Here is a 26,323-nt window from a genome sequence, read left to right as displayed (position 1 = left end):
GATATAATAGTATTAATACAAATTTTATGGTAAATTATTAAAAATTGACATTTTTGACATGAACACAAATTATGACTTTGCATATTAATTAAAGAAACAAAATGTTGCTTTTTAAGTCACTATCATGATTGATTACTATTGATTGTACAATGTAGCATTTAGCTCTAGCTACAATGCTGGCCAAAAGTGTTGGGACGGTTTTGATAGGGTAATGTAAATAAGCCCCCACTCCCCCCGATCAATGTTGAATCCTACCTTTTTGGTCACACGTACGCGCCTAGTGGCACCCAACATTGATTGGTGGGGAAGGGGAGGGTTGGGGTGTTAGGAAAGGGTTTAGGCTTGTGACCAAAGAAACCCCCACTTTATCACGTTAACAATAACGGAAATAAGGCCATAATATAGTGTACGTTTTCCCATAAGTGTCCCAACACATTTTGGCCATGGTTGTAGGTCCAGGAATACGCCAAATCCGGAAAAACGGGTGCCATACATATATGTTGGCGATATTTATTTAACAACCCAAGTGACCATCAAACTTTACGAACATATCAAGAGAGTGCACGGGTGCCATATAACATATGTTGTCGATATTATTTAACAACCCAGGTGTCCATCTTGCCAAGGTGGATGATCGAGCCTTTAAAGTGATTCGTCCCAGCAAACACAAAATGTTGTACAGAAAACGTTTAAATGTCGGGTTATATAAAAGGTATAAAAACGTTTTAATAACATTCCAAAAACATTTTTGAAAACTTGATACACAACATTCTAAACAGAATGATATAGTTTGGGGTTGAAAACATATTTTGTAAACATATTTGCCCAACATATTTGCAATAACGTTTTAAAAACGTTTTCATGACCTTTATATAACCCGACATTTAAATGTTATTAAAACGTTTAAAAAAAACGAACATTTGAAGAACATGTGTGTGCTGGGATGTTGCCTTATATACGATCTTTTTACTTTCCTGAATAAAGCGTTTTTACTTTGGAAATTACCAGGTTTTAATAATAATCACTCAAAACACTTAAAATAAATGAGTCATCAGGCCAAAGCGTGTTTTTTTACATGATGTCCATGACCAAAAGACCAAATTAACAAATTTAATTATTAAGTCCGCTAGCTAATTAGTCAAGACAATGTGGTTTTTACATTGTGCGACGCGTCAATTATTACAAAATTATCGGGATCACAATGAAAAGCTTGTTTCCAAATGGGATTAAGTCAACTTTGCAGTGCCAGATGAAGTGCAATGAGATTGGATGAAAAGTTGCAAAATTCGAAATGTTAGTCCAGTACCCAGCAAACACAAAAACGTTTTAAATAAATTATATTTTGGGTTTTGGTTTAGGTAAAAACGTTTTAATAACATTAAAATGTCGGGTTATATAAAGGTCATGAAATCGTTTTAAACGTTTTGTATGAAAACACACTACAACAATATTTTTAAATGTTTTCGAAATGTCATTGTAAACTATTTTTGCAAACATTTTTGGCCAAATATTTTGTCAACACTTAAATAACATTATGTTAAAATATTTGCACCCAGCAAACACAGAAATGTTCTTAAAATGTTTTTTACAAAACGTTTTAATAACATTTAAATGTCGGGTTATATATAGGTCGTGAAAACATTTTAAAAACGTTATTGTAAATATTTTGGGCAAGCATGTTTTGCAAAATATTTTTTCAACCCCAAAATACCATTCTGTTTAGAATGATTTGTACCAAGTTTTCAAAAATGTTTTTGGAATGTTATTAAAACGTTTTTATACCCTTTATATAACCCGACATTTAAATGTTTTCTGTAAAACATTTGTGTTTGCTGTGCAGTAAATTACCAACAAATGTTATTTAATGTTATGAAAACGTTTTATACCATTAATATACCGACATTTAAACGTTTTCTGACAACCTTTTATAACCTTTTGCGAATGATGTCGAAAACGTTTCGTGTTTGCTGGGTATTTTATTCAGAATGTACCTTCTGATTCCACGAGTGCGTCCCAGTTCGGGCAGTTTTGTCCGAAGACCTTATTATAATTGTTTCCAAAATTTCGCATTTTGCAACCAGTTTGTTACTCTTTCTGAAAAAATACCTACCACAAAAACCACAAAGGAAAATTACTAATTGTAGAAAAGACCGTGAAAAGGAAGCAAGAATCATTCCAACACTAAGCAGGATTCCACCAATGATTACTACTGGTCGACAACCACACAGTGTGGCAAACCCTCCAACCACTGGCCCTAAGAAGAAAATGGATATGTTGCTTATTATAAGAATGATTTCAAGTTGTGTGACAGAGATAAAAAAAAAAGACTAGTTCGCGTCTGAAATTCTGACAACTAGACAGAAAATGCCGCACTGCGCAGGTCGGCAACCAATCACGGCGCACCATTGCCCCGACGTCAGACGCGAACTAGTCTTTTTATCTCTGTCTTTCATTATAAAGGTCCGTAACCCGATCGATCGACTGCCTCATTCCCCAGATTTGTCTCATTGTTGATGAGTTTTTGGTACCCTAATAGATCATTTTACTCATTACCATAGTCCTACCATCCTGAAAAAAGGGGGTCATTTTTACTAAAATGGTTAAGATTTTGGTGTCTTGTTTAATATATGTTTTCTGACATGACAAATTCAACTGAACAACTTAAAAATCTAAATGGTCGTTTTGACATTGAAATTACCGATTTTATGCATTTTTGGTGATCATTTGATCAATGGCACTCCGGGTGGTACATGTAGTACATGGAGTGGCATATTTTACACATTCAATTAAAATGCACTCCGCCTACTTTTCTAGCCGCTTTTCTGATTGGCTGCTTTGATACAGGAATGTATAAATTTGTAATATTTGGCAAAGAATAACCAAATAAAAATTTGACCGAAATCATTAAGTGTCGTCTCTTTTTTTCCATAAAAATGTATGTAAAAACACCCATGTTTATACCTATAATATCACCGCCCGATACGCTTATTGATACCACCAGGCCAAGAATCCATATAGGGATATCAAGCTGAGAATGCAGTGTTGTTAGTAGAACACCAAAGGATTTTCTTAGTCCAATGTTGAGGAACTTGGTACCAAGACAGCTAATAAGGATGAACCATTTCCATCTATTGGACGCATCTGATTTTCCACCACCATAATTCTGCGAAGAAATCAACAATTAAACAAAATGTGTTACAGTTTACACTTAAGTATTTGATGTAGCCTCAATAGCCTGTTGTATGTGTAAACTAACATAAGTTAGGACATTATTTTATACTACATGATGTCCTTTTGATGTCCTCACATTTCTATTGTGTCAAGGTCACTGGGCTTTCATGCCCTGCGGGGCCCTTTTATATTGGAACTCACTTGGAGTGTTTAGTCGTCGTATGGCAGTTTCCGGCATCGCGCCTGCCCGTACTGCGGCCTTGATGTTTTAGTTGATACTGGGGCTCAGTATCCATACCGGGTATTTTAAATAGTAAATAGCCGTATTATCAGGGGGTGGCACTAAATTTACGGGTTTTGTATTAGCCACGAAAACCACGCAAATTTTGTTGGCTTGCTCTTAACAAAGCGAGGCAAGGTATCGATCGGTTATGAATAATTCACATCAACGCTTACTCGGCCCATGTGATTGAGGTCAACACATAAAGGTGTTGTAATTTTAGCGAATCGTACCTGTTGAAGAGAGTAAAATCGCCCTCAATCGCGGTCAGACCGGTCTTCTAATTTGATAAGGGAATGTCTTTTTACTATGGTAATATCGAAATTAGGACTTACTGTCAATAATACGAAGGAAATGCATGACAGGTATCAAATATTAAATACAAGTGAGTATTTGAAGCTACTTGAAGTCACAAAATCATGTGATACCTCACGTGACCTTGCATTATGGCGCCGTATTTGACTGTGTGTTCGTATTTCATGTCCTCCTCATTTATCCTGTGAAAACATATCAATCTCCTCTCATCAGATATAATGGTATTTGACTCCCGGCATGAATTATTGATTTTTATTGATTGAGTAGGTAAGGAAAATCACACAATAGTGACTACGGGGTTAGTAAAGCACAAATGAATCAAAAACATCTGACTGAAGTTGAAGTATTGAACGTGGGTCAGCCTACAGTATTTTAAGATTGGCGGCTGATTTACATGTAGTTAATTGTCATGTGTATCATACTTTAAATCGAATTTACTGTACATTTATCTGTTAGAATTCAATATCTTTTTAATAGAATTCTATCATTCAGACGGGATGATGCAGCAGAATTTGACTAGTACTAGATTAAGCTAGAGTTCACCCAAGCTCAGCAATTTAGATGCTCAAAATTCACGTTCAAACTTGAAGTTTACACACAATAAATTGAACAGTTACATTTATTTTATAACGGAATGGTACACTATGGAAAGACCCATTTTTTTTTTTTTTTTATTTGGGGGGATGAACGATTGCATAATACGTGCATCAATGCAGTTCATTCCAAGTTTGATCAACAGGCGCTTTTTTCATACTCGCTCACCGCTTCCTAAAGTTTGTGTATCTCATTAATTTTAGTCCACATTATCTATTAAAATCCGACGGTGTTTATGTCATTCATGCTTTCACTGAAGATGAATAAACAGTTTGTCCGAGAAAACTTTGATTTCTGCAATTGGAAGCTCTCCAACTTTAATTCTTTAGGTTGTACAAATATACTTTACAAAGAACATTTGAGAATGGCAAGAATGACAATGATCAAGTGCTTACAGCTTTACGTGTGATTTGTGATACCACGCAACATTAATGTTGAAGTTTTAAATAAAAGATTTAAACTTTGCATTACAATTTCTTGGAAATATTCCGAAAACATTAATGTGCGTGAGAAATTTTTAAGCCAGCTGGAATTCTTTATACAGTAATTCTTTAAGCAACATTTATATCAACATTAACGAAAAAAGATATTTACAAATACCGAGCATCATCTTACATGCAAGCTTTCATTTTCAATATCGTGCAGGTTTTCAAATTTGAACAAAACCTAATTAAATGTTTTGCAAGAAACAGGTTGCTTTAAAAAGAATGAAAAGGATTTCATAGAACAAAATATGAAGCTCATTGACAGTTTAACCACTAGTGCGCATTGTGTTGAATAATCTTTCTTTCAAACTTGGATTGAAGTGAATTGACACATGTGTTGTGTAATCGCTCATTTCTTCGCGACCAGTCAACCGATTGCAGTAAAATTAGCGTATAAGATGCAAAATAAAATGGGCTACACGCTGATGTTTAGATTTTTGGATTCTGATGTCTATTTTTCGACTAACGTCCAAATTCATTTGCCCGGTAATTTTTTTCTGGGACACCCTGTATAATCGCGAATTTAAAAAAAAGAATCAAAATTAGTTGATATCAGAAGGACATTCCCCGTATTCAGAATTCAATTCGATATGTCTGATATGCTCTCATGTCCCCCAAAAATACTGTTGAAACGTGCATACCAGAGCCCTTTATAAAACGATCATTTAGGTTAATTCGCATTAACCAGCGGATTAACCTTCCAAGCAAAGTTGTGCCGGGAATAACTACAGTGGGGAATAACATGCAGAACGAGCGAAAGTTTTTGCACTAATCTAAAAGCCAATCAAAATTCTAAATCTCAGAATTCCATCATGTACACGCAGTCTACATTATTTGTGTCAGTGTCAATTCTGTGGTCAGTTTGTTCAGCTTATAATTGGGGAACATTTTTCGGTTTTTGTTACTATACAGCCCGTCTCAAAAAAAAAATTGTGCAAGTGAAAAGCGCCCTCTTTGGCAATTAGAAAATACCGTTGTGACGTGATGCTTATCATCAACGTTAAGAGCGTAGTCTTAGCTCTCAAATGCCGTTTGTTCTGTTCAGTTTGCTTGTTTCAATTTCGAGACATGTTTATTTAACAACGAAAGGGTAAAATCACAATTGTGCCACTTTTACTAGGGAAGAGAGCTGTACATGTAAATCAATGATAATGATAGCTGATGTTGATCCTTCGGGGCTCGTGCATTAGACGCATCAACATCAGCGCGCGTGCATTATTGTATGGGCGGAGCCATAGGCGGAGAGCCATACTTTAATTTTGTTTTGCAATATTTGTTCGCACGTTTAAGGGTTTATCTAGCCACTGTATAGATTGAAAGTTGCAGGGTATATAGTATGTAATCGAATGAAGAAGTAGATAGATTTTCTATAATAATATGTGTTCAGGAGAGGAGATATTTAACAAAAACAAAAAAAGTCCGTCAAATGCACGAATAAGAATACGTGTATAGTATAGGCCTATCCACCATTGGGGAATTGCCGCAGCTGATTAGAGTCGTTCATTTCGTGCGGTACATGATTAGAGTCGTTCATTTCGTACGGTAAATAGCGGGCAATGGGTGTATTTTTGTTTGCTTTTGTGTTGCTTTTTGGAAACACTCGCGCCCGCTATAAAGTCGTTAATTTGTTTGCACAGACCTAGTCTCCTACACAGCCAATTTGTGTCGGGCGATCCGAACAAACATCGTGATAGCCACATACAGTCTGGCCCAAGGCACAGACTATCAAGTGTTTATTTACCAGTGACCTTCAATAAAATCGATACTGTAGTACAATTTACAAACATGCTATATACAGGGTGTCCCTGAAAGAACTGTTTCGTCAGAAACTTAATTGTTTGGGTATTTTAACGCCACAACTAAACAAAACTAAATACTTTTGAATTTGACAAAAGACGAAATATTAAGATTAGATATTTAATAACGTGGCATAATCACTGCGCATCATAATTTTTACTTCATTTACTGTATAAAACACATCTTTTGACTCATTATGACCCCAGATTTTTTTTTTTTTGAGAAACAAAAATCCTTCCAAACTTTACATAGAGCCAAAAATTTACAAGATTAAATTTTTTTATTTTGGCATAACAATTCAGGGAATTTTGTTTTTGTTTGTTAACGTTTGTATTAATACGCAATCACTCAGACACACCCTTTCCAACGAAAAATGAAAACTTTAATCTCAACATTTAATTTTGAGCATGGAGAAAGGAAATCATAATTTCCCTCCCGTTTCTCCCCATTTTCCCTTCTGTTTTTCTTCTCTTTTTTTTTCATTTTGCTTTTCACCTTTCCACATTTTTTCTTCTCAGGCAACCCTTGTTTACCAAAAGTAATACATTTTATTTAATTTATGACGACACAGCATTCTGTCATCCCTGTCTAGCCCCGCTCCAAAGGTCTGGCCTGGTTGTTAAACCGGCGCAGGCCAGATGTCAGAACTGCAAATCAAATGCAGCAAGGTAGAGGTTGTAATATCGTGCACATAGCTACCTATACCTTGCTGTGTATAGTGAACAGAGCACGTGTATTTTGCTCACTGGCAATTGATACAAATAGAAGGTATCAATAAATGGGACAGTATGAATGGATCGTTTTCGAAGTTTATGTTGTGATGAAGTTTGGCAGTCAACATGTGCGATGATGCCGAGTATTAGGAAACAAACCAAAAGATCAATGACGTCCTATAAACGAAACTAGTTTCGTTTAGGGGTGAGGGGGTAAAAATACTCAATTACGTTTGTACAAAACCATCGGTCTGAAGAATGTGTCATTATTATTATTATGTCAAAATTTTCAACATTTCATTATTACGTTTCTGGCAGGGAGGGAGGGGGTCGGCTGAGAAATGAAACTAGTTACGTTTATAGGACGTCATCGATCTTTTGGTGTGTTCCCTTATAGGGTCTACAGGGGTTTTAACAACATGGTGTATCGCCTAAACTTGGTCAGTTGTATTTGTAGAGCTGAATAGATTTCGGGGTCATCCAAGGTCACCAGGGTTCATCTGAGGTCAAATGACTAAAAAACTGTTATAATGGCACGAAACTTGGTGGGTATAGCCAACACTTAGAGTAAATTTTTTGGAAGGTCATTTCGGGGTCATCCGAGGTCACCCAGGGGCATTTGAGGTCAAATTAGTAAAAACTGTTATATGGGCTCGAAACTTGGTGGGTATAGTCAACATTTAGATTGAAATTATTGGAAGGTCATTTCGGTGTCATCCGAGGTCACCCAGGGGTCATCTGATGTCAAATTACTAAAAACTGACATAACAGCATGACATTTGGTGAGTACAGTCAACATTAAGAGTCAAATGTTTGGAAGGTCATTTTGGGGGTAATCCAAGGTCACTTAGGGGTCATCTGAGGTCAAATGACTAACATCTGTCGTATGGGCATGAAACTGGGTGGGTACAGTCAATATTGCTAGGAAACTGTCTATACATACAAACTGAACTTCCACCACTGGCACGGCTCGGGTTGTTTTGGTAAAGCAATACCAACACCTGTTGTGAACTCGACACCACGAGGGGATATCCCATATCCCAACCCGTGCTCTGGGCATCTTGTAAAACATAAACATTACACAGCCGTGCGGCCTAGTATTACATTTCCATATTATTACCTTCTTTAATCACCCCACACTCCCCATCCACCATCCAGGCTTCGCCCATGCAGGGTTCTGAAAAGAAACTCACATCTAAACACAACCACTACCATACCATCACCCAACAACCTTACACACCAACCGCGTATGACGAAAACCGCGCAACCCGAGAACCGCTCTAGTTTTGTCTAATTTCTCTCCCAACAAGTAATCACGTTTATTAACCTATAAGTGTGCAATATTTGTTTGTATTTACCATGATAAAATTATTGACATACACATGTATTTAATTTTACAGCAGAATGTGAAATATCTATTTATCATTTAATCTTTTTAAGTGGAAAAAGAGAATCATTATTCCTGCATCATGATAAAACAGTAAAAACAGTAAAAAAATTATATTGGATGGATGGATATTTATTAGAACATACGCTTTTACATCAGCGGCACACGTTTAAGACGGTGCGTTCTACATTTAGTCTACAAAGTTACAAAAGGTGATTCAAAAACAAACAAAACAAAACATAATACATTGATACAAGTCCAATATTGAAAACGGGTCCAAATATTTCCCTGGCCCGGAGTAGGCCTTATACATGTAGACATTAAATAACATTAAATATATACATAATTAACACGATTATCTATATACAACACTTTTCTGAGCTATAACTCGTTATATGCCCATAGCAAAGTAAGCTCAAACAGGGACTTCTGTGTAATCAAATTGAACAGAAAAAACTGCATTTGAGAGCTAAGACTACACCCTTGACGTTGATGTAAGCATCATGTCACAACGGTATTTTCTAATTGCCAGAGAGGGCGCTTTTCACTTGCACAATTTTTTTTAGACAGGCTGTAAGTACTACACCCAAGTGCGTACCATCATGGAGGTATATTTATATACCTCCATGGTACCATTCAATACAAGATGTTATGAGTCTCATTCTGTTGCCAATTATAAGTCAAACAAACTTTAGGAAATGTAGCCCTGTGCACTATTTTCTGGTCTTAAATTCCAGATATGGACGTAGCTCCATAATAACTTTTGTTGTTGCCGCCACATTTAGAAAATGTTTTCCACATTGTTTTGAAATCGTGAGCCACGATAGTCCTCAACTTTATTTATTGATATTGCATGCAGCTGAAACTTTGTTTTTGCCAAGTTGTTTTACGTCAAAATTAATTTCACACGGGTAAGAACCATATTATAGGAACTTTCTGAAGTGTTAAAGAATAGTAAAAGAAAAATACTTCATGCGTTAAATATATACCAATTGTCAATTTGTCCTTTTTTGTGTGTTATTTACTGTATTTGCCAACGATCTGTGAAGTAGGTAATGTGGATACGCATCCTGCATAAGAACAAAATACACAGTGGGGAACGATTGTTCGCTAAGAGGAAACTGAATATCACTGATATTTAATAAGAAAGAATGAACAGTTTACCAACCCAAAGTGTTACAATTAAACCAACGACCTTCCGATATCTAGATGGACGCCTTGTCCATTAGGCTACCAACTTCCACTGATAAACGGATAAACGGTGGTTAAAACTGGGTTAATACCGGTATATGAGAGGCCGGTCGAGTGCAGATCCGTCGGAACACGCTTTTTCAATACTATACGGAATAAATGCTAACCTAATCATCCAAGCAGCAAAGTTCATTTCCCATTGAAAAAAGCCATTTTGTGATATAATTTAAGTAGATAATGAATAATGTGGATACGAATCCTGCACAAGAACAAATAAACACAATGGGGAACGAAATGTGACGAAAAGTTCAAAAAACGAGTAGTCTGAACAACGGTTATGTTTTGGGTTTTGGTTTTGGCATAAAAACGTTTCAATAACATGAAATGTCGGGTTATATATTGAACAGTAATGAAAACATTTTTTAGAACGTTTCGTATGAAAAGACACTACAACAATTTGTTTAAACGTTTAGTCCGGCTGCAAACCATTGTTTTATTTGATTAGATGGTTTTGCCAGTTAAAGTGTTTTTCTTTGCTAATTATTAATCTATAGGTGGTACAAAATGAGATTATGGGGGATGTAGAAAGGTCACCCCTGGGCAATTCAAGATTTCCAAGGTCAAAGTTTATACAGGGGTCAAAATTCAAAAATGCACAATGTTTTTAAAACCCATACCAAAATGTTCCTCTGATCCTAAGGATTCAGAAAAAGTATAGATTGACCCACCTCCGACTTGTCGTTTCGGAGTTATAAGCCAAAAGGTCAAATGTTAACTTTGAAGCAGCACAGGGGCTGAAAGAGCTACAATGCTCCAATTTTGATGAAAATGGTCTTAAATTGTTGGCAGTGTTATCTCAATCGAATAAAGAATAGTTATAACCAACTGTAATGGCTCGTTACCTAGGTAAGCATTCAGAGAAGTACCAGTAGGTCAACATCAGTAGGACTCAATTGACAATGACCTATTTTGATGCGTTACCAAGGCAACAAGTCATTGTAGGTAGTTCAAACTATTCATTATTCGAGTTGTGGTACAAAAAGACCAATTTGAGACCATTTTCATCAAAATTGGAGCATTTTTCAATTTCAACCCCTGTAGGAGTTCTCTATTTAACCTTTGACCTTTTTACTCATAACTCCACAACGATAAGTCGTAGATATGTGAAACTATATATTTTCTGAAATCCTCATGACAAGAGGAATAATTTGACATATGTTTGGACAAAATTTTGACCCCTGTATAACCTTTGACCTTGGATATCTCGAATTGCCCAGGGGTGACAATTTTACATCCCTCGGAATCTCATTTTGTACTACCCACAGAACAATAATCCAGAAACAAAAACACTTTAACTGGCAAAACCAACCTACCTTGGTCTGCCACCGGACTAGTTGTCAAAATTTTATTCTTAAATATTTTTGCCAAATATTTTGTCAACACTTAAATAACATATTACCGTATGCTATCTTAATATTTTGTAGGAAGGCTTTCAAAATGTTTTTGAATGTCAAGAAAACCATTTATACTGTTTAAATACACGCTATAAACTCGATATTTAGGCCTAAACGTTATCGAGGAAACGTTTCTAACCTAATGCGAATAATGTCAAAAACCTTTTATGTTTGCCTGGGTACGAGTCAAAGCAGTTGTTGACATGTTCAGGGTAGACTAAGGGAGCGATCGTTATTTATGGCGGGGGGAATGGGTAAATTTAGGGGGAACGCGAAATTTTTTGAGGTCTTGAGGGGGAACCTGAAATTTTAGTTGAACCAGGAGGGGGTTGTTAAATTTTAAATGGAGAAAATTGGGAAAACAAGGGGAACGCGAAAATTTTGAGCGGACGCGAGGGGGAACGCGAAATTTTTGTCGATATTTTTGCCAAAACACCCATTCCCCCCCCTGCCGTAAATAACGATCGGTCCCTAAGTATTGTTGGTCGAAGCAATTAATAAAATAAAAATCGATTTTCATTATCTAAATCAGATTATTGAAAAATAACACTTATAGATGTTTCACAAAAGGTCATTGCTACTTGCTTGATTTATTGTTGTTAAAGGCTTAATGTACGATTTCCTTCAAATTTTAAATTTGTCAATATACTCAAAATGCTGAAATAATACTAGTAATGATCGGGAATGGTTTCTGTCCATTTTGAGCTGAAATAACGAGGTAACGTGAAACTAAACACTGCTTGTTATTTTGGCCGTTTAACACGCAGTTCTATGGGCGGACATAAAGTCATAATTTCTTGAATTATGACTTTATGTCGAACTTTGCTCTGTTTACCTACGAACACAACAAATTTGGCTGATTCCATTTAGGTGCAAGTTGTGACATGTGTAAACATTACAAATAGGCCTATGCCAAAAAATCAGGTTTGAAAAAAAAAAATCATATTATAAGATCGTACATTATGACTTTAAGAGTTATGCACGTTTTTCAAAAGTGTTGTTGTTTCAGCCCCCCCCCCCCCCTTTACAACATATCTCAAGAGCCACATGACCTACAAAAGTATATCTGTGATATTTTAATTCTTCTACACACTCAATATGAAATGATTTAGTACAATTTTTTTTGCCAAAGCTCACTACCATTCGCAAGATAGTATCGGACATTAAAATAATATTACACAATACAAATCCAAACATTATTGTCTACCGACCAATCAAGATAATGTATAAAGCTCGGGTAAAGGTGTTTGGTCATATTTATAGAAAGTTTTCCTGCCTGTAGACATGGTAGAGCCGAAAACCCCTTATCTACCATGCTAAGAGTTATGCTACGACGAAAAAAATCATACAACGAATTACTTCAACTTGACCTTTTTTACCCGTTAACAATAATCACCAACCATGCAGGAACATAAAGGGTTTGTTTATTCTCAAAAAAGCAATTTTCGGTTAAATATAATAGAATAATGGTTGAATTTCAGCAGTAAGCATTAATTATGTCATTGTCAAGCGTACTAAAATCAGCTACCCGGGTCAAACTGCCAGTCGTTTTGACTCTGGATTTATATTCCCCCTAAATCCTGTCTCTCATACAGCGTGTCCCAATTAAAATGTCCTGGTAGAAGCAAAAATTTGAAAATGAAAAGCTTATCCCGAAAACTTTAATACTGATATTTTTTTAAAATAAATTTGATAGAGCTTAATAATTACAGCTAACAGTCTATTCCGTTTTCTTTAAGGACGCCTAAAATGGACTTAACACGGTTTATATACTAGTCTGAGATTGTTCACGCTGAAATTCTAAGCTCAAAATATATATTTTTTTTAGTCCAAATATTTCTCATGATATTGATATAAAAAAAGAAGCGGCTGATTATATCCATATGTTTAAAAACCATTAAATTTGTAATACTTAATTCAGAGGTTTTTTCTGACAACAACAACAGTATACGTTCTGTGCATTGAGAATGTTTATAGTCCCTTCTCTCAAAGCAGGCACATCTCATTTCATGACGTCAACTTTTGTCTAGGTCAAATCTGTCTCGTTCGAAGGAACTCATCGCTTAAGTTGGTTTTTGCGGAATATCAATTTTAAACGTGATTTTAAATGAGTCATTTTCATTGTCCTCATGCATAATATTAGCTTGCCAATGATGTTGTCCGAGCAATATATATGAACTTTAACATGGAATTCTATGGCGGCTTTAAAGTCATAACAACAAATTCCGTTACATAAATTTATATGCAAAAAAAGGGAGTGTACCTGTAACAGACACAGCCACCGGAAAAGGACCAGCTCAGATCGCGCGCCAAATAAGTTTGCAGTTCAGAAATTGCATTTTTTTTTCAGCCTTGAAAAAAAATAGGCGGAGCTGGGAATCGAACCCTGGACCTCCAATTTAAAAAAACTCAGTTCCTTACCACTAAGCCAACTAACCATCAGCTATGAGAAGTTTGATAGTAATCCTTGATATTGTTGAATAGAATTAATCAATACTGATAGGCCTATTTATCTAATGTACGATGCTATTCAAAATTAATAGACGTTCCATAGGGTCTATAAACTAGGAATATAATGTGAAATGACTATCAATCGATCAACCAATCAATCAAGTTTTCAAGTTATCAACAATCAATAATAAACCGATGAATCATGGAATATTACTAATTACTTACTAATCTACCAAATAAATAAATAAATTAATTAATAAATCAGTAAATAAATAAATAGGCATAGGCCTAAATAAATAAATAAATACATACGTAATGCAGAATGCAGTTAGTATTTTAATACACCATATTTCGCCATACTGCATTTTAGAAACGCTTGCTGTTAGAATAAGAAAAATGTTAATTGTAATTATTGCACAGGTCCACGGCAGCCCTGTGACCTTTCCGGAAAAAGCCGAGTGGCAGGTTTTTTCAAATAAATATTTTCTGTGTAAAAACTGTAGGCCTACCATCAGATAGGTAATGGAATATATGAATATTAACTGTACATCTATCATAAAAATTTTTGATAACAACTTGCGTCGCAATTGATCTACTATAGAATTAATAGTATTAATTGTCTCTATGCGCTTGAGAATTCAACAATATAAATAATGGTAGCTCTATTATAATACACATTAATGTTTTAAGCAGATAAAATTCCAAAATATAATACGTTTTCTGCCTTTGCTTGTCACGTGGTAGGCCTATGTTGAAGTTGCGATTATATGTTAAAATAAGTTTCAAATGGATAACAACAAGACAAGTGGCCGATTGGTCTAAGGCGCTAGGCTCATAGAGTACTAAGCGGTGCGCCGTGAGTTCGAACCCCGCCTCTGCCAAACTTTAAAAGAAGTAAATTAAATTTTTCCTTTTTTTAAATTTCATATTTGGGAAATGTGACTGGGATAATTTATGTATGGCGTGGAGTGGTGTGGTATTTTAATTTAAAATTCCAAACATTCTATTATAGTTTTCTGCTATGCACGCAAAGGACATGTGCTTTTAATATCCGCGCCTAATCAATAATGGGTCTTTCACCATGCTCACACCATGTTAAACTACTGACTGTATCCCTGTAGGATTATCTACTGACCAGGTGCTAAACAACTCAGTAAAGTGGATGCTTTTACAGTACCCAATTAAGTCTACTACATATCAAGGTTATAGCAGGGCATTTACAAAGAATGGTCAAATGTCAACGTTTAAAAAGACGTATAGTATAGATGTTGACGCAATCTTTCGTGCGGGAAACATAAAAACATACTCGCCAGTAGTGGCCTTTTTATGAGATTTAATACGGCTGTTCCAAAATCAGTTCCAGACCCGGTTTCCAGACGCAAATTTGTATGTTGTTAGGGCCTACAAGGAATTCAAAGTAATTTTTATCATCAAGTGACCCACATAGAGGAATACGACAACTATCGTGAGCCAATCTGTATTATGTTGCCTGCAAAAGCCGACGATCAGGTAAAATTTCTATAAGTAGCGTGACTAAATATTTGCGTTAATTTCATGATAAGCTTAAAACGCACTAAAAACGCCAAATTGCAGTCACAAAATATATAATATTAGTAAATCAACAAAGCAAATGGTAACGTAGGTACGTGGAAAAGAACTGCAATAACAATAACAAAATATGTGCCCAAAGAGTTGTCTTTGGCATGTCGCTTTTTTGAAATATCACCAAATATCAAATTTTGGAAAACGGACCCAAAATTGAAAGCAAACACGAACCTCCCAAAATAAATACATACTAGTATTCGCACTCGGTGACTAGGCGGCCCAGTGACTATCTGCCACTCATTGCTTCCCCTCTCCAGATACATACTTCAAGTTCGCCCATACTCCACGCCTTAACCAATTTCATAATAAAATCGTACATTATTTTATATGGTAAACAAATATACTCACCATACTGAGTTATACTGACTTGAGAAAATTGCTCAGTGTATTTCGGTTGTATTCACATGCAGCATCGAGAAAATGTCAATGGCTTGAAAAGTGCGTGTACAGATTGAGTCTAAAAGTTTCCTCTAGAGATAAGCAGGACTAACATAATGAATGGCAAATGGCCTCGAAAATACAAACACTCCCGTATTATATTATTTGATCGGTATCAGCATTGCCTGCATCGAGTCACGGTAGCGTGCAACTGTGTGTACGGGCGGGGTGTATAGGCTCCTACGCACTACGCAGTTGTGTTCTTCAAACATTCAAAATTTCCAAATGACTGACTTATTGTAATAGCATTATTAGTACCTGGTCAAGCTTGTGTACTCTGTGGTGGTACTAGCTGTCCATATCCCAGTCTGTAATATCTAAACGCCCCCATGCACAAAATGAAAAATGCAACTTAGGCCACAGCAGCCTGCGCCAAACTGCAGTGTTTCTAGTATACCCATCAGAATTTTAATGCTTTTTAACTTTTTGAACTGGGACGGTTTTCAATGAAGTATTTTTGTGTCAAAACTGGAGCATCAAGAATACATGAATATCAACTGTATATCATATAATAACGATTTGTGATTCTCAATCGCGGCACAATTTTTCTGGTTTAGGCAGAGTTCCCGGCAGAGTTGTCTTTCAAAATATCCAGGCTAAACCTATTGTTGAAGGTCGAGTCTTTCAATGTCAGTATAAAATAAAACTCATTGACAATTATGAAATCACATTCCTCAGTTGCATATATTGAGGGAAAGGTGGAGGACAACCCCTTTTCGAGTGGAAAATTCACTCTAAAAGGATTGAAAAAAAGTAGTCTGTAGGCCTACTCTCAAAAGAGTGAATATCGCCTATAAAAGAAAATGTACTTTCTTTCATTTTCGAGTGTATTCACTCAAAAACGTGTTGTCCTTCGTTCAACTCAAGAGTAGAAATTCACTCTTTTACATTTAGAGAGATATGCCTATATACTCTGGATCATGGAAGAAAGAGATAAGATCTCTTTCTTCCATGTCTGGATGTAGAATATCTGTTACGCTATAGGCCTACTTGCTGATGAAGTGTGGATGAAATAGTTCGTATGCTATCTACTGCTGATGAGGATGTAGATGATATACCTGATAAAAGTGATATAGCCTGCGGGTGTGAATGACACTCTTGCTATGATCCCGGGGGGGGGGCACTCAACTTTGGAAGTGACGGGTATGTGCCTACCGGAGTCGCGAAGTAGGGGCCTATCGGGTACAAAGCGTTATTTTAAAAAAGGGGGTCATTGGGTACAAACAAAATAAAAAAGGGGGTCATTGGGTATAATATTTTTAAAAAGGGGGTCATTGAGTATAAGTTATAAAAAAGGGTCATCGGGTAGAAAATTTTGAAAAAATGGAGCAAAATTTTGAAAATTTCGGCATAATTTTGAAAAAAGGGGGTCATTGGGTAGCCGCAACCAAAAACAGGGGGTCATTGGGTATGGCTTTTAAAAAAAGGGGGTCATCGGGTATAGTCGACTTCAAAAGAGGGGGCCTATTGACAGGCACATACCGTCACTTCCAAAGTTGAGTGCCCCCCCCGGGGCTATGATATAGGCCTATATAGATTATGCAGCTGATGAGGATGCAGATGACATACCTGGTATGCTCGGGCTGGTAGTATACTGATACTGCTGCTTAGGGATTAGATGAAATATAAAGTATGCTATCTACTGCTGATGAGGGTGTAGATACCTGGTACTGCTATCTACTGCTGTCTAAAGGCACATGTTTTATTTTGGTGTGCTTTTTATATGATTTATACCCGCCGATGAGATTGGGAATTTCATACTTGGTTTACTATAATTAAACACGGCTGGTGTATAGATTTGGAAAAAGTGGACTGCGCGGAAAAATGGACATAGTGAACTTATATGTCCACGGCAAATTCACCGTGACCTTTCCAGCCATAAACCCGCTTAGGTATAGGTTAATGGCCGCGGATTAGAACGTGAGTGGCTAAGAATGGCCATGGGCCGAAGGCCCCAGGCCATTCTTAGCCACTCACGTTCTGATCCGCGGCCATTAACCGACTTAATACACACTTATGACGTCGCGCTATTGTTTTACCGCTCCATTATTTTACACGAATGGAGTGTTATAGAAATAGGTTGCTCATTTACAAATTGATCAATTGCTGATTGATGCTGGACAATGCTGTATACGGAAATATTATGCTGCAATAACAATTGATTACGCAGTACCTTAATATACGCTAATAACGGATAAGCTGGCTCACTGTATAGACACGCTCAATGTATATACACATGAATGCAGATGCGAGTGCATACAAGGGTTCAGCATTAAGGGATGGGGTATGAACGTTTGGACAGTACGTATTGTGGGACATTAGAGCACACCAGATATATCGAATTGCATTCTGAATATCAAATACATAGGCCTAATGTTGATTTTTTGAAATTCGCAATGTAATACACATTTTATAAAAAATGATTAAAAATTGATATTTTTGATATTTAACAGTATTCGAAGTAAGCTTTATAAATCTGATGATTTATACTTAAAGTGTATGTAGATGGGATGAAATGCCGACGATCAATTGAAAATGTTGACCTTTCGTATTGAAGATATGGATATTGTCCCAAAACACCAAAACAAATTAGGTATCTTCAATGTGAAAGGTCAAAATTTTCAATTGATCGTCGGCTTTTAGTCCCAGCTATTATATACACTTACAGAATATATCATTAGATTTATAAAATTTACTTCGAGGACTGTTATAGCCTATATCAAAAATGTGAAAAATACCAAATTTTAATAATTTGTCATAAAATTTGTATTATATCGTAATTGTTAAAAACGAAAATTATTTGATATCAGAAAGACATTCTGCGTACACAGAATGCAATTCGATATGTCTGATGTGCTCTCATGTCCCACAAAAATACTGTTGAAACGATCAAAACGCTCATTCCAGATCCCTTAATGTAAAATTTATATAGAATTATATGATCCAGGTCCCCGTCCACGTCTTTGTTTCAAATCATTCTCGAGACACGCCCCAGAACATGCAAAATACATGGAATAATACGAGGGTCATACAAAAAGTTCTACAATATCCATCGTCATCTCTCTGTTATCTTACGTGCCAGGAAATTGAAATTACCTCTGATTCTACTCTTAAATCTTGGTTATAAAATAAAAGTTATTTGATTAAAATCTGATTTTTGGTTGTTAAGATGTCTTGGTTAAATTTTATCTTTGTGAAAATCATTACAGATTTATTTCTGAAAATGATTAAATTGCATTATTTTTGATATTTATCAATATCTAATACTTGCAGCTAGTACAGTTTACTGGGTATCGTGTCTTTTGCACAACCAAACCGATACATGTTCAGAAAAGCCTTCATATGACCTTTTTCAGGTTGTTGACTTCGATAGGATGAGCACTTATTGGTTCAAGTCGTATATATTGGTTTATAAGTTAAAATCAAACAAGTCGTATACACAATTTTTGTATTTTGTAAGTTTAAACAAGCTTTTTAACAAATTGTTCATCTTATTCCCACGTCAAGATGCACCCATTTCTGAATAAGGACGTAATTACGAATTACTCTTAGTCACGTGGTCTAGTCGAAATATATGTAAACAACTAAAATCACATTTCAATCAAATAACTTTCATTTTGTACACTCTAAATTACAAGGATTTAAAAATAAATCCTTAAGGATTGCAATTAGGGACCAATCAATTTTAGATTTAAAATTAATCTTATAGATTTGAATTTTAAATTTGAAAGACTTAATTTTAAATGATGATGATGATGATGATGGAAGAACTTTTTGAATGACCCTCGTTTTATTCCATGTAGGCCTATTTTGCATGTTCTTGGGCGTGTCTCGAGAATGATTTGAAATAAAGACGTGGACGCTTTTTGACACATAATTTAAATATCAAAGCAGTCATAGGCCTATATTTTTGAAGCAGAACGCGCTTCTCATTCGACACACCCGCTAGACTCCAGGAATTTTAACATGGACTACTCCGATTCCGATGATTCGTTAGGACTATTTCTAACTCAAAATAGCTTTAGAGATGAAGAAAAATCTCCAATTACACAAAACTTGGCTACGAGTGCAAAACGGTTCGAACCTATCGTTTCGGACGTTTCAGATGACGGGATGATATCTGCGACTGTGGCTCTTGAGGAAGACGAAAGACGCGAAGAAGGGAATAAAGTATCATCGCGGTTTGGAACACCAAAGAGAGATGAGGAAATGAATAATGTCACTCGACGAAGGTAAGAATAAAAAAAGCTCAGATTTTTCTCATTACTCCAGTAAAATTTAACGGGCGAGATATGGTGTCCAAAAAACTAGATCAAAAGTGGTAACGGAAATTATGTCATATCCTACACGCCAGAGGCGTAGCGAGCACTTTTTCAGAGGGTGTGCAAAGAGGGCGAGACAACTTTGACGAAAATGCTAAGAAATGGGCTAAAAATTACAACAAAAAAAGGCACCCGCTGTTTTGGTTTAAAATAGGTCGCTGAATTACATATTTAATTAATGGACTCCAATTCGGCGAAATTGAATAACACATAATTGAATGACAGTGTAGAAAGTGTTGCAAATGTGAAAACATGTTAGGTCATAAGATGTAGACACAACTTTATTTCATGACATTTTAAACATGTTTAAAACATAATACAGTTTTCTTGTTTTTATTTAAACCATGTGTCTAAGTTCCTTGAACACATAATAGTTTTATACCAAAAAAAACCACATTTAACATGTTTAAATGCTCTTTTTATCCTAGGCCTATAAAGGGCTCGGATATTGACTTTTGCCAACTATTTTTGTGGGGCCTGAATTGCATTCTGAATACGAGAAATGTCCTGATGATATCTAATATTGTGGATATTTTAATTGGCAATATAATACAAAGTTTATGGCAAATTATTAAAATTTGTATTTTTCACATTTAACAGTCCTCGAACCTGGGATCCTTTATAGCTGGGATGAAAAGCCGCCATCAATTGGAAAATGTTGACCTTTCGCATTCAAGATGTACATGAAATAAGTGACCTAAAAATGATAGCTGAAACGGCAAATGCATTTTACCCCCTCCCTTGTTTTATATATTTGTTTTAGTCGTAAAAAATCATGACATTTTGAACAAATTTGGAAGAAAAGTTACTTAAAAGTTACTTAATTCGATACTGTGCAAGGTTGGGTGACCTACCCCTTAAATGAACCCTATAACAATATGGATCAATCTCCAAAGTGAGGGTAAAAATATCTTTTATAAATACAACTTAGCCAACAATTATAAGTTGCTCATATTGTTCTTGCCTTGATTTTCACAGATTAGCACCGAGTACCGAGAAGAAGGTGAAATGGGCTACCGATCTTTTTCGTGAGTGGCAGCTAGAACGTAACACGAAAGCTGTCTACGAGTCATCACTGAACATCAGCCCAATAGATGTGGACCTGGATGATATGACAAGGGATGAACTGAATTACTCTCTATCAAGATTCATTTGTGAAGTGAAGAAGGTAAATGGGGAAGACTATCCAGGGGAAACACTCCATGAGCTGGTTATTTGTGTCCAACTACACTTTGATCTAATTGGAAAGCCATTGAAATTCTTAAGTGACCCTGACTTTCTACAGGTCAAAAATACGCTGGATAGCGTTATGCAAGATCGCGCCAAGTTAGGGCTTGGCATACGTAGGAAACAGGCCCAAGTAATTACAGTCCAGGAAGAGGAGCGTCTATGGCAGCAGAATGTCCTGGGTTGTTCTAATCCAACCCAGATGCTCAACACTCTATTTTATTTAATCGGGTTGAATTTCGCCTTGCGTGGGGGGCAAGAACATCGTGATCTCAGATGGAAAAACTCTCAAATTCAAATGCTTACAAACGAAAATGAAGAAACCTTCCTAAGATATACGGAAGACGCCTCCAAAACAAACCGCGGCGGCTTAAAACACCGGAAGTTACAACCCAAAGTAGTGGACGCATATGAAAATAAAAAGGATAGGTCGCGCTGTATAGTCACCATATTCAAGAAATATGAATACCACTGCCCCCCAGAAGATAAACGGCCAGACGCGCTGTATCTGCGGCCATTAGTTAAGCCAAGGGGAGCAGTGTGGTTTACATGCCAACCACTGGGACGCCATAAGTTGGCAAATATTGTAGCTAATATTTGCAAGCAAGGTGGCCTAGGGGGGTATCGTACCAATCATTCGCTCCGCGCAACAGCAGCGTCACGTTTGTATGATCAAGCCATAGATGAACAACTTATAGGCCTATGTAAAATGATAAAATTGACATTGCTATAATAGTAGTTTTCACCATACGAGGAAAACAATGAGGCCCTTTTTGATTTTCTTATTTAAGATTATAGAGTTACACAAAAAAACTTGAAAGTGATTCATGCTGACTAAATATCTTACTAATCAGCATGAACATTTATTTAAGTATTAAAAACTTAAATTTTAATCTAAAAAGTAACCAAAAATATGGAATGATCCAAGAAGTCAGAAGGGTGGTGGGTTTGAAACGAATGAATATTTTTATTTGGGCTATGTCGAGACAGGTTGTCGAGATAATCTATGTCATAAACATGCTTTGTAAAATTTCCCCATTGTTTTTTTCGCTGAATTGTGTTAATAATTGAAGACCTGGGCGCAAGAAGACCGTAAGTTCACTTGGCCCCTCAACATGTATACACTCAAGTTGCGTATAGTTTCGTATAGTTTGGTAATGTTTTATACATGTTCAGGGCCCAAAACAAATCTTTCACAACCTTTCATGATGTATTAAACATTATAAAACCCTAAGAAACTGTACGTAAATGTGGTATATAGCCTACATGTTGAGGGGCCAAGTGGACTTACGGTCTTCTTGCGCTCAGGTCTTCAATTTGATCTGAACGTTTGAATCAAAGATTGTTTATTTATGTTGCTTTTTCAATCAAAGTTGATAAGATAATGGGGCAACCATTACTGATTTTGATTCATTATTGTTGATGATTTGAAAAACGATTTCAAAATTAAAATAGTTTTAAATTAAATTAAAGGCACATCAGTAGCCTACAAATGTTGTTTTGCCAATCAAACAAATTTATTTTTGAGGCCTTACTACCATTTCAGCATTTTTGAGTAAAGAATAATAAGAATTTGACGCTAATCGTACATTCCCAGCAAACACGCAACGTTTTACAGAAATGGTTCAAATGTCGGTTTATTTAAGGTTATAAAAACGTTTTAATAACATTTGAAAATGTAATGCAAAACATTCTAGCAGAATGCTATTTAACTGTTGACAAAATATGTTTGCCCATTTTACAATAACATTTTCAAAACACGACATTTAAAAGTTAGGCCTATTAGATTTTTCAGTTTGCTGGGTTATGGCTTTAAAGTAGAATAATATTTAACATGTTTGAACTAGTATCTACCTGGCTGTGCAGTAACTGCACTGCAATTTATTATAAATTTATTGTGGTAATATCTGTATGAATGCATTATAGGTCTACTGGACCAGATGAAAGTTGATTCTTGAAATGTAAACCTATTATTGAAAATGTTAACATAAAAATGTTAAATTAAAATATTAAGTTAAAACTTTGAAAAATGTTATGTTATGAAAATGGAACCAAATGTGTGTAATATTGATATATCTATTAAATATTGATGTTTGATCAATGAATATTCAACTGTCAAACTGTAACTTTGTGATGCATTGTAAATTTACGTTTAATTTATTGTATTAATGAAAATCTCGTTCGTATCATTGTTTTGCATGAATGAAGTGATGATAAACAATACTGCACTTTTCGCAAAGACGTTTTACTATGTTTACTTGCCTTTCTAATGTGCAATTGTTATTAACGCTACATTCGTAAATGCCGGTACTTTTCCCCTGAAAAGTATTTGCTTTTCAGTGAAAAGATAAAGGCATTTACGAATGGCGTGTTATTGTCATCATCGCTCCATTCGTGTAAAATAATGGAGCGGTAAAACAATAGCGCGACGTCATAGGTGTGTATTAATGAAGATTAAACCGAGATATGCAGTAGGCCTACTAAACTATAATAGTAATCGATTGTCCAACGCAAATTTATTACCATCACGTGATAATATTAATCCAATGAGCGATCGAATTGTCCGCTACGGTCGACTAATCCAATTGATAATGACGCTATTGACATGTACGGTCGGAGCTCACCTGACTGAGTTTTGGGGTATTTTTCACTGGTTTGCTGTCATTTACTCATCAAGGCGCTCCACCGTTATTATAAGGACTATGCTAATGATTTAATTGACATATAGAGAATAAACCCCGGGGGGCACTCAACTTTGGAAGTGACGGTATGTGCCTGTCAATAGGCCCTCTTTTGAAGTCGACTATACCCGATGACCCCCTTTTTTTAAAAGCCATACCCGATGACCCCCTTTTTTTTAGTTGCAGCTACCCAATGACCCCCTTTTTTTGGTTGATACCCAATGACCCCCTTTTTTTCTAGAATAGCATCATCAAAATGGAACAAAAAAATGCCGAAACTGTCAAATTTTGCTCAATTTTTTCAAAATTATGCCGAAATTTTCAAAATTTTGCTCCATTTTTTCAAAATTTTCTACCCGATGACCCTTTTTTTAAAATCTTATACTCGATGACCCCCTTTTTTCAAAATATTGTACCCAATGACCCCCTTTTTTATTTTGTTTGTACCCAATGACCCCTTTTTTAAAATAACGCTTTGTACCCGATAGGCCCCTACTTCGCGACTCCGGTAGGCACATCCCCGTCACTTCCTAAGTTGAGTGCCCCCCCCGGGGAATAAACCATACTTGATTGGTAGAAAGTACTAAATTTGTACCTATTGCGGTTTCGCAACACGCCTCTTCCAAATGTGACCAAGCCAGGGCGGCCCGGTGAAGTAAAATGTGCATTGGAATAACACGGGAGTTTGGTTTATAGATGGTATATTTCTTTCTCATAAAAATGCATGCTCCCCCGTTATTACAGCTTGTACCGAGTTGAAAATTCAGATATTTTGAAAAGAATAAGTAATTGATACATAGCTTTTATACTTGTTCATATATGACGCTATAACTAGTTCATCTCGTATATCTACAACACAGCGCTACCAGTAGGGTTCAACTGCCTATTGTGAGTGCCCCTGTGTTGTGTGCATATACATGTATAGTTAACAATAACTGCATGATCATGATGATGAGCTGTTTTTTTTTCAACCCGTTAAACTGGCATCAAAAGCCGGCTTTTTTTTGTTCGCTATGCTCGCAAATGGGGCTTTTTTTGGGGGGGTAAATAGGGGAGGATTGGGGGCGTCCGCCCTCCCCTATTTAATACGGGCCTGAACCAACCCGAGGCTTTCAACCTTGCATAGTTTTGCCAGCATCGTACGTCATGCACGTGATCATGTCATATACCGTCTGATAGTTTGAGATACGTGCATGCAGTATGCCCTCCTCTAAAAATCAAGGCAAGCCGCATAACGAGGGCGTCAACATCGCAGCAAATCAAGAAAACGGGTTGGGGTGCGGGTACATTTACAATTATATTAAACGGGGAAATCCTATTATCCAGGAAATTCAAATAACTGACTGAGCTAAAGCTATCTACTTTTCTTTTGTACTGGGCCTAAATTTTATATACAAAATATTGTCTTATTTTACTAATTAATAATTTCCACTATACAAATGACTACTCACTAGTAGTTCAGGTGAGACTAGTTGACTGAAACAAAATACCAGGGAGAGCTAGGCTATATTGAAAAATTTTACTTTGCCAGTAATTAGGCCAAATAAAAAAATAAACATGTTTCACGTCCCCTCCCGCTTCCTTTTTGGAGGTTTCTTCAATTTTATTTTTATTTTTTGAAATTCAGTTATAACTTTTCAAAAAAATATGATGCTTTCTATGAGATGCTTTCTATAGCCTTGCTAATAATACAAGAAACACTTTTATAAGGTTTTGTGAGGGGCATCTCTCAGAACAACAAATAAAAAGAGGCCTCCTCCTTTTTTCAGGCATTATTGTATACGCTAAAACAGCTCTAATTATGGGTATTTAGGCCTACACAGATTTTGCGATAAAAAATAAAAAATAAAAAGGCCCCTCTTCCTCCCTTTTTTCAAAAACCCGGACATGAAACATGTTTTTTATTTTACTTGGCCTTACTTAAAAGCTCCTGAACCTATCACTCTAAATTACAAGGATTTGAAAATAAATCCTTATGGATTGTAATTAGGGACCATTAAAATCAAACTTACAGATTTTAATCTTAAAGAAGTTTACTTTTAAATCTGATACTGGATTGGTCCCTAATCACAATCCCTTAGGATTTATTTTAAATCCTTGAAATTAAGAGTCAAGACCATATAAATAAGGTTTGCCAATTGGGATCCAAAAAATCCAAATGCGCAAAGGGGGGGGGTGACAGGCTGAGGGGAGGCATTTTTAGCAGGCCAAG

General features: G+C 36.1%; 2 protein-coding genes across 3 annotated transcripts in view; one reads left to right on the top strand and one right to left on the bottom strand.

Moving 5' to 3' along the window:
• LOC140164357 (monocarboxylate transporter 12-like) overlaps nt 1–16,174 on the bottom strand; it is a 272,528-nt gene extending 256,354 nt beyond the window's left edge. For both annotated transcript variants that reach the window (XM_072187632.1, XM_072187631.1), the window contains exons 1-3: nt 15,792–16,174; nt 2,962–3,163; nt 2,111–2,254 (exon numbers count right to left, since the gene is read on the bottom strand). In XM_072187632.1, coding sequence (XP_072043733.1) covers nt 2,111–2,254; nt 2,962–3,163; nt 15,792–15,794 — 349 coding nt within the window. In that variant the 5' untranslated portion in view covers nt 15,795–16,174. The remainder of the gene's footprint in view (nt 1–2,110; nt 2,255–2,961; nt 3,164–15,791) is intronic.
• A 3,509-nt stretch (nt 16,175–19,683) lies between these two features.
• On the top strand, nt 19,684–22,163 carry LOC140163485 (zinc finger MYM-type protein 2-like). Its single transcript, XM_072186800.1, has 2 exons — nt 19,684–20,113; nt 21,182–22,163. Exons 1-2 carry the CDS (start codon nt 19,848–19,850, stop codon nt 22,161–22,163), a joined length of 1,248 nt encoding a protein of 415 aa, XP_072042901.1. The 5' UTR covers nt 19,684–19,847.
• Nucleotides 22,164–26,323: the final 4,160 nt, after the last annotated feature.

This window comes from Amphiura filiformis, chromosome 11, assembly GCF_039555335.1.
Source record: "Amphiura filiformis chromosome 11, Afil_fr2py, whole genome shotgun sequence".
NCBI classification, from domain to species: Eukaryota; Metazoa; Echinodermata; class Ophiuroidea; order Amphilepidida; family Amphiuridae; genus Amphiura; species Amphiura filiformis.
Note: the sequence above shows the minus strand (reverse complement) of the source record. Positions and strands in the feature narration are given on the sequence as shown.

Coding starts and splice junctions, on each gene's coding strand:
- LOC140163485 (XM_072186800.1), top strand. CDS start 19,848: ATGGACTACTCCGATTCCGATGATTCGTTAGGACTATTTCTAACTCAA. Junction 20,114..21,181: donor AATAATGTCACTCGACGAAG/GTAAGAATAAAA, acceptor TGATTTTCACAG/ATTAGCACCGAGTACCGAGA.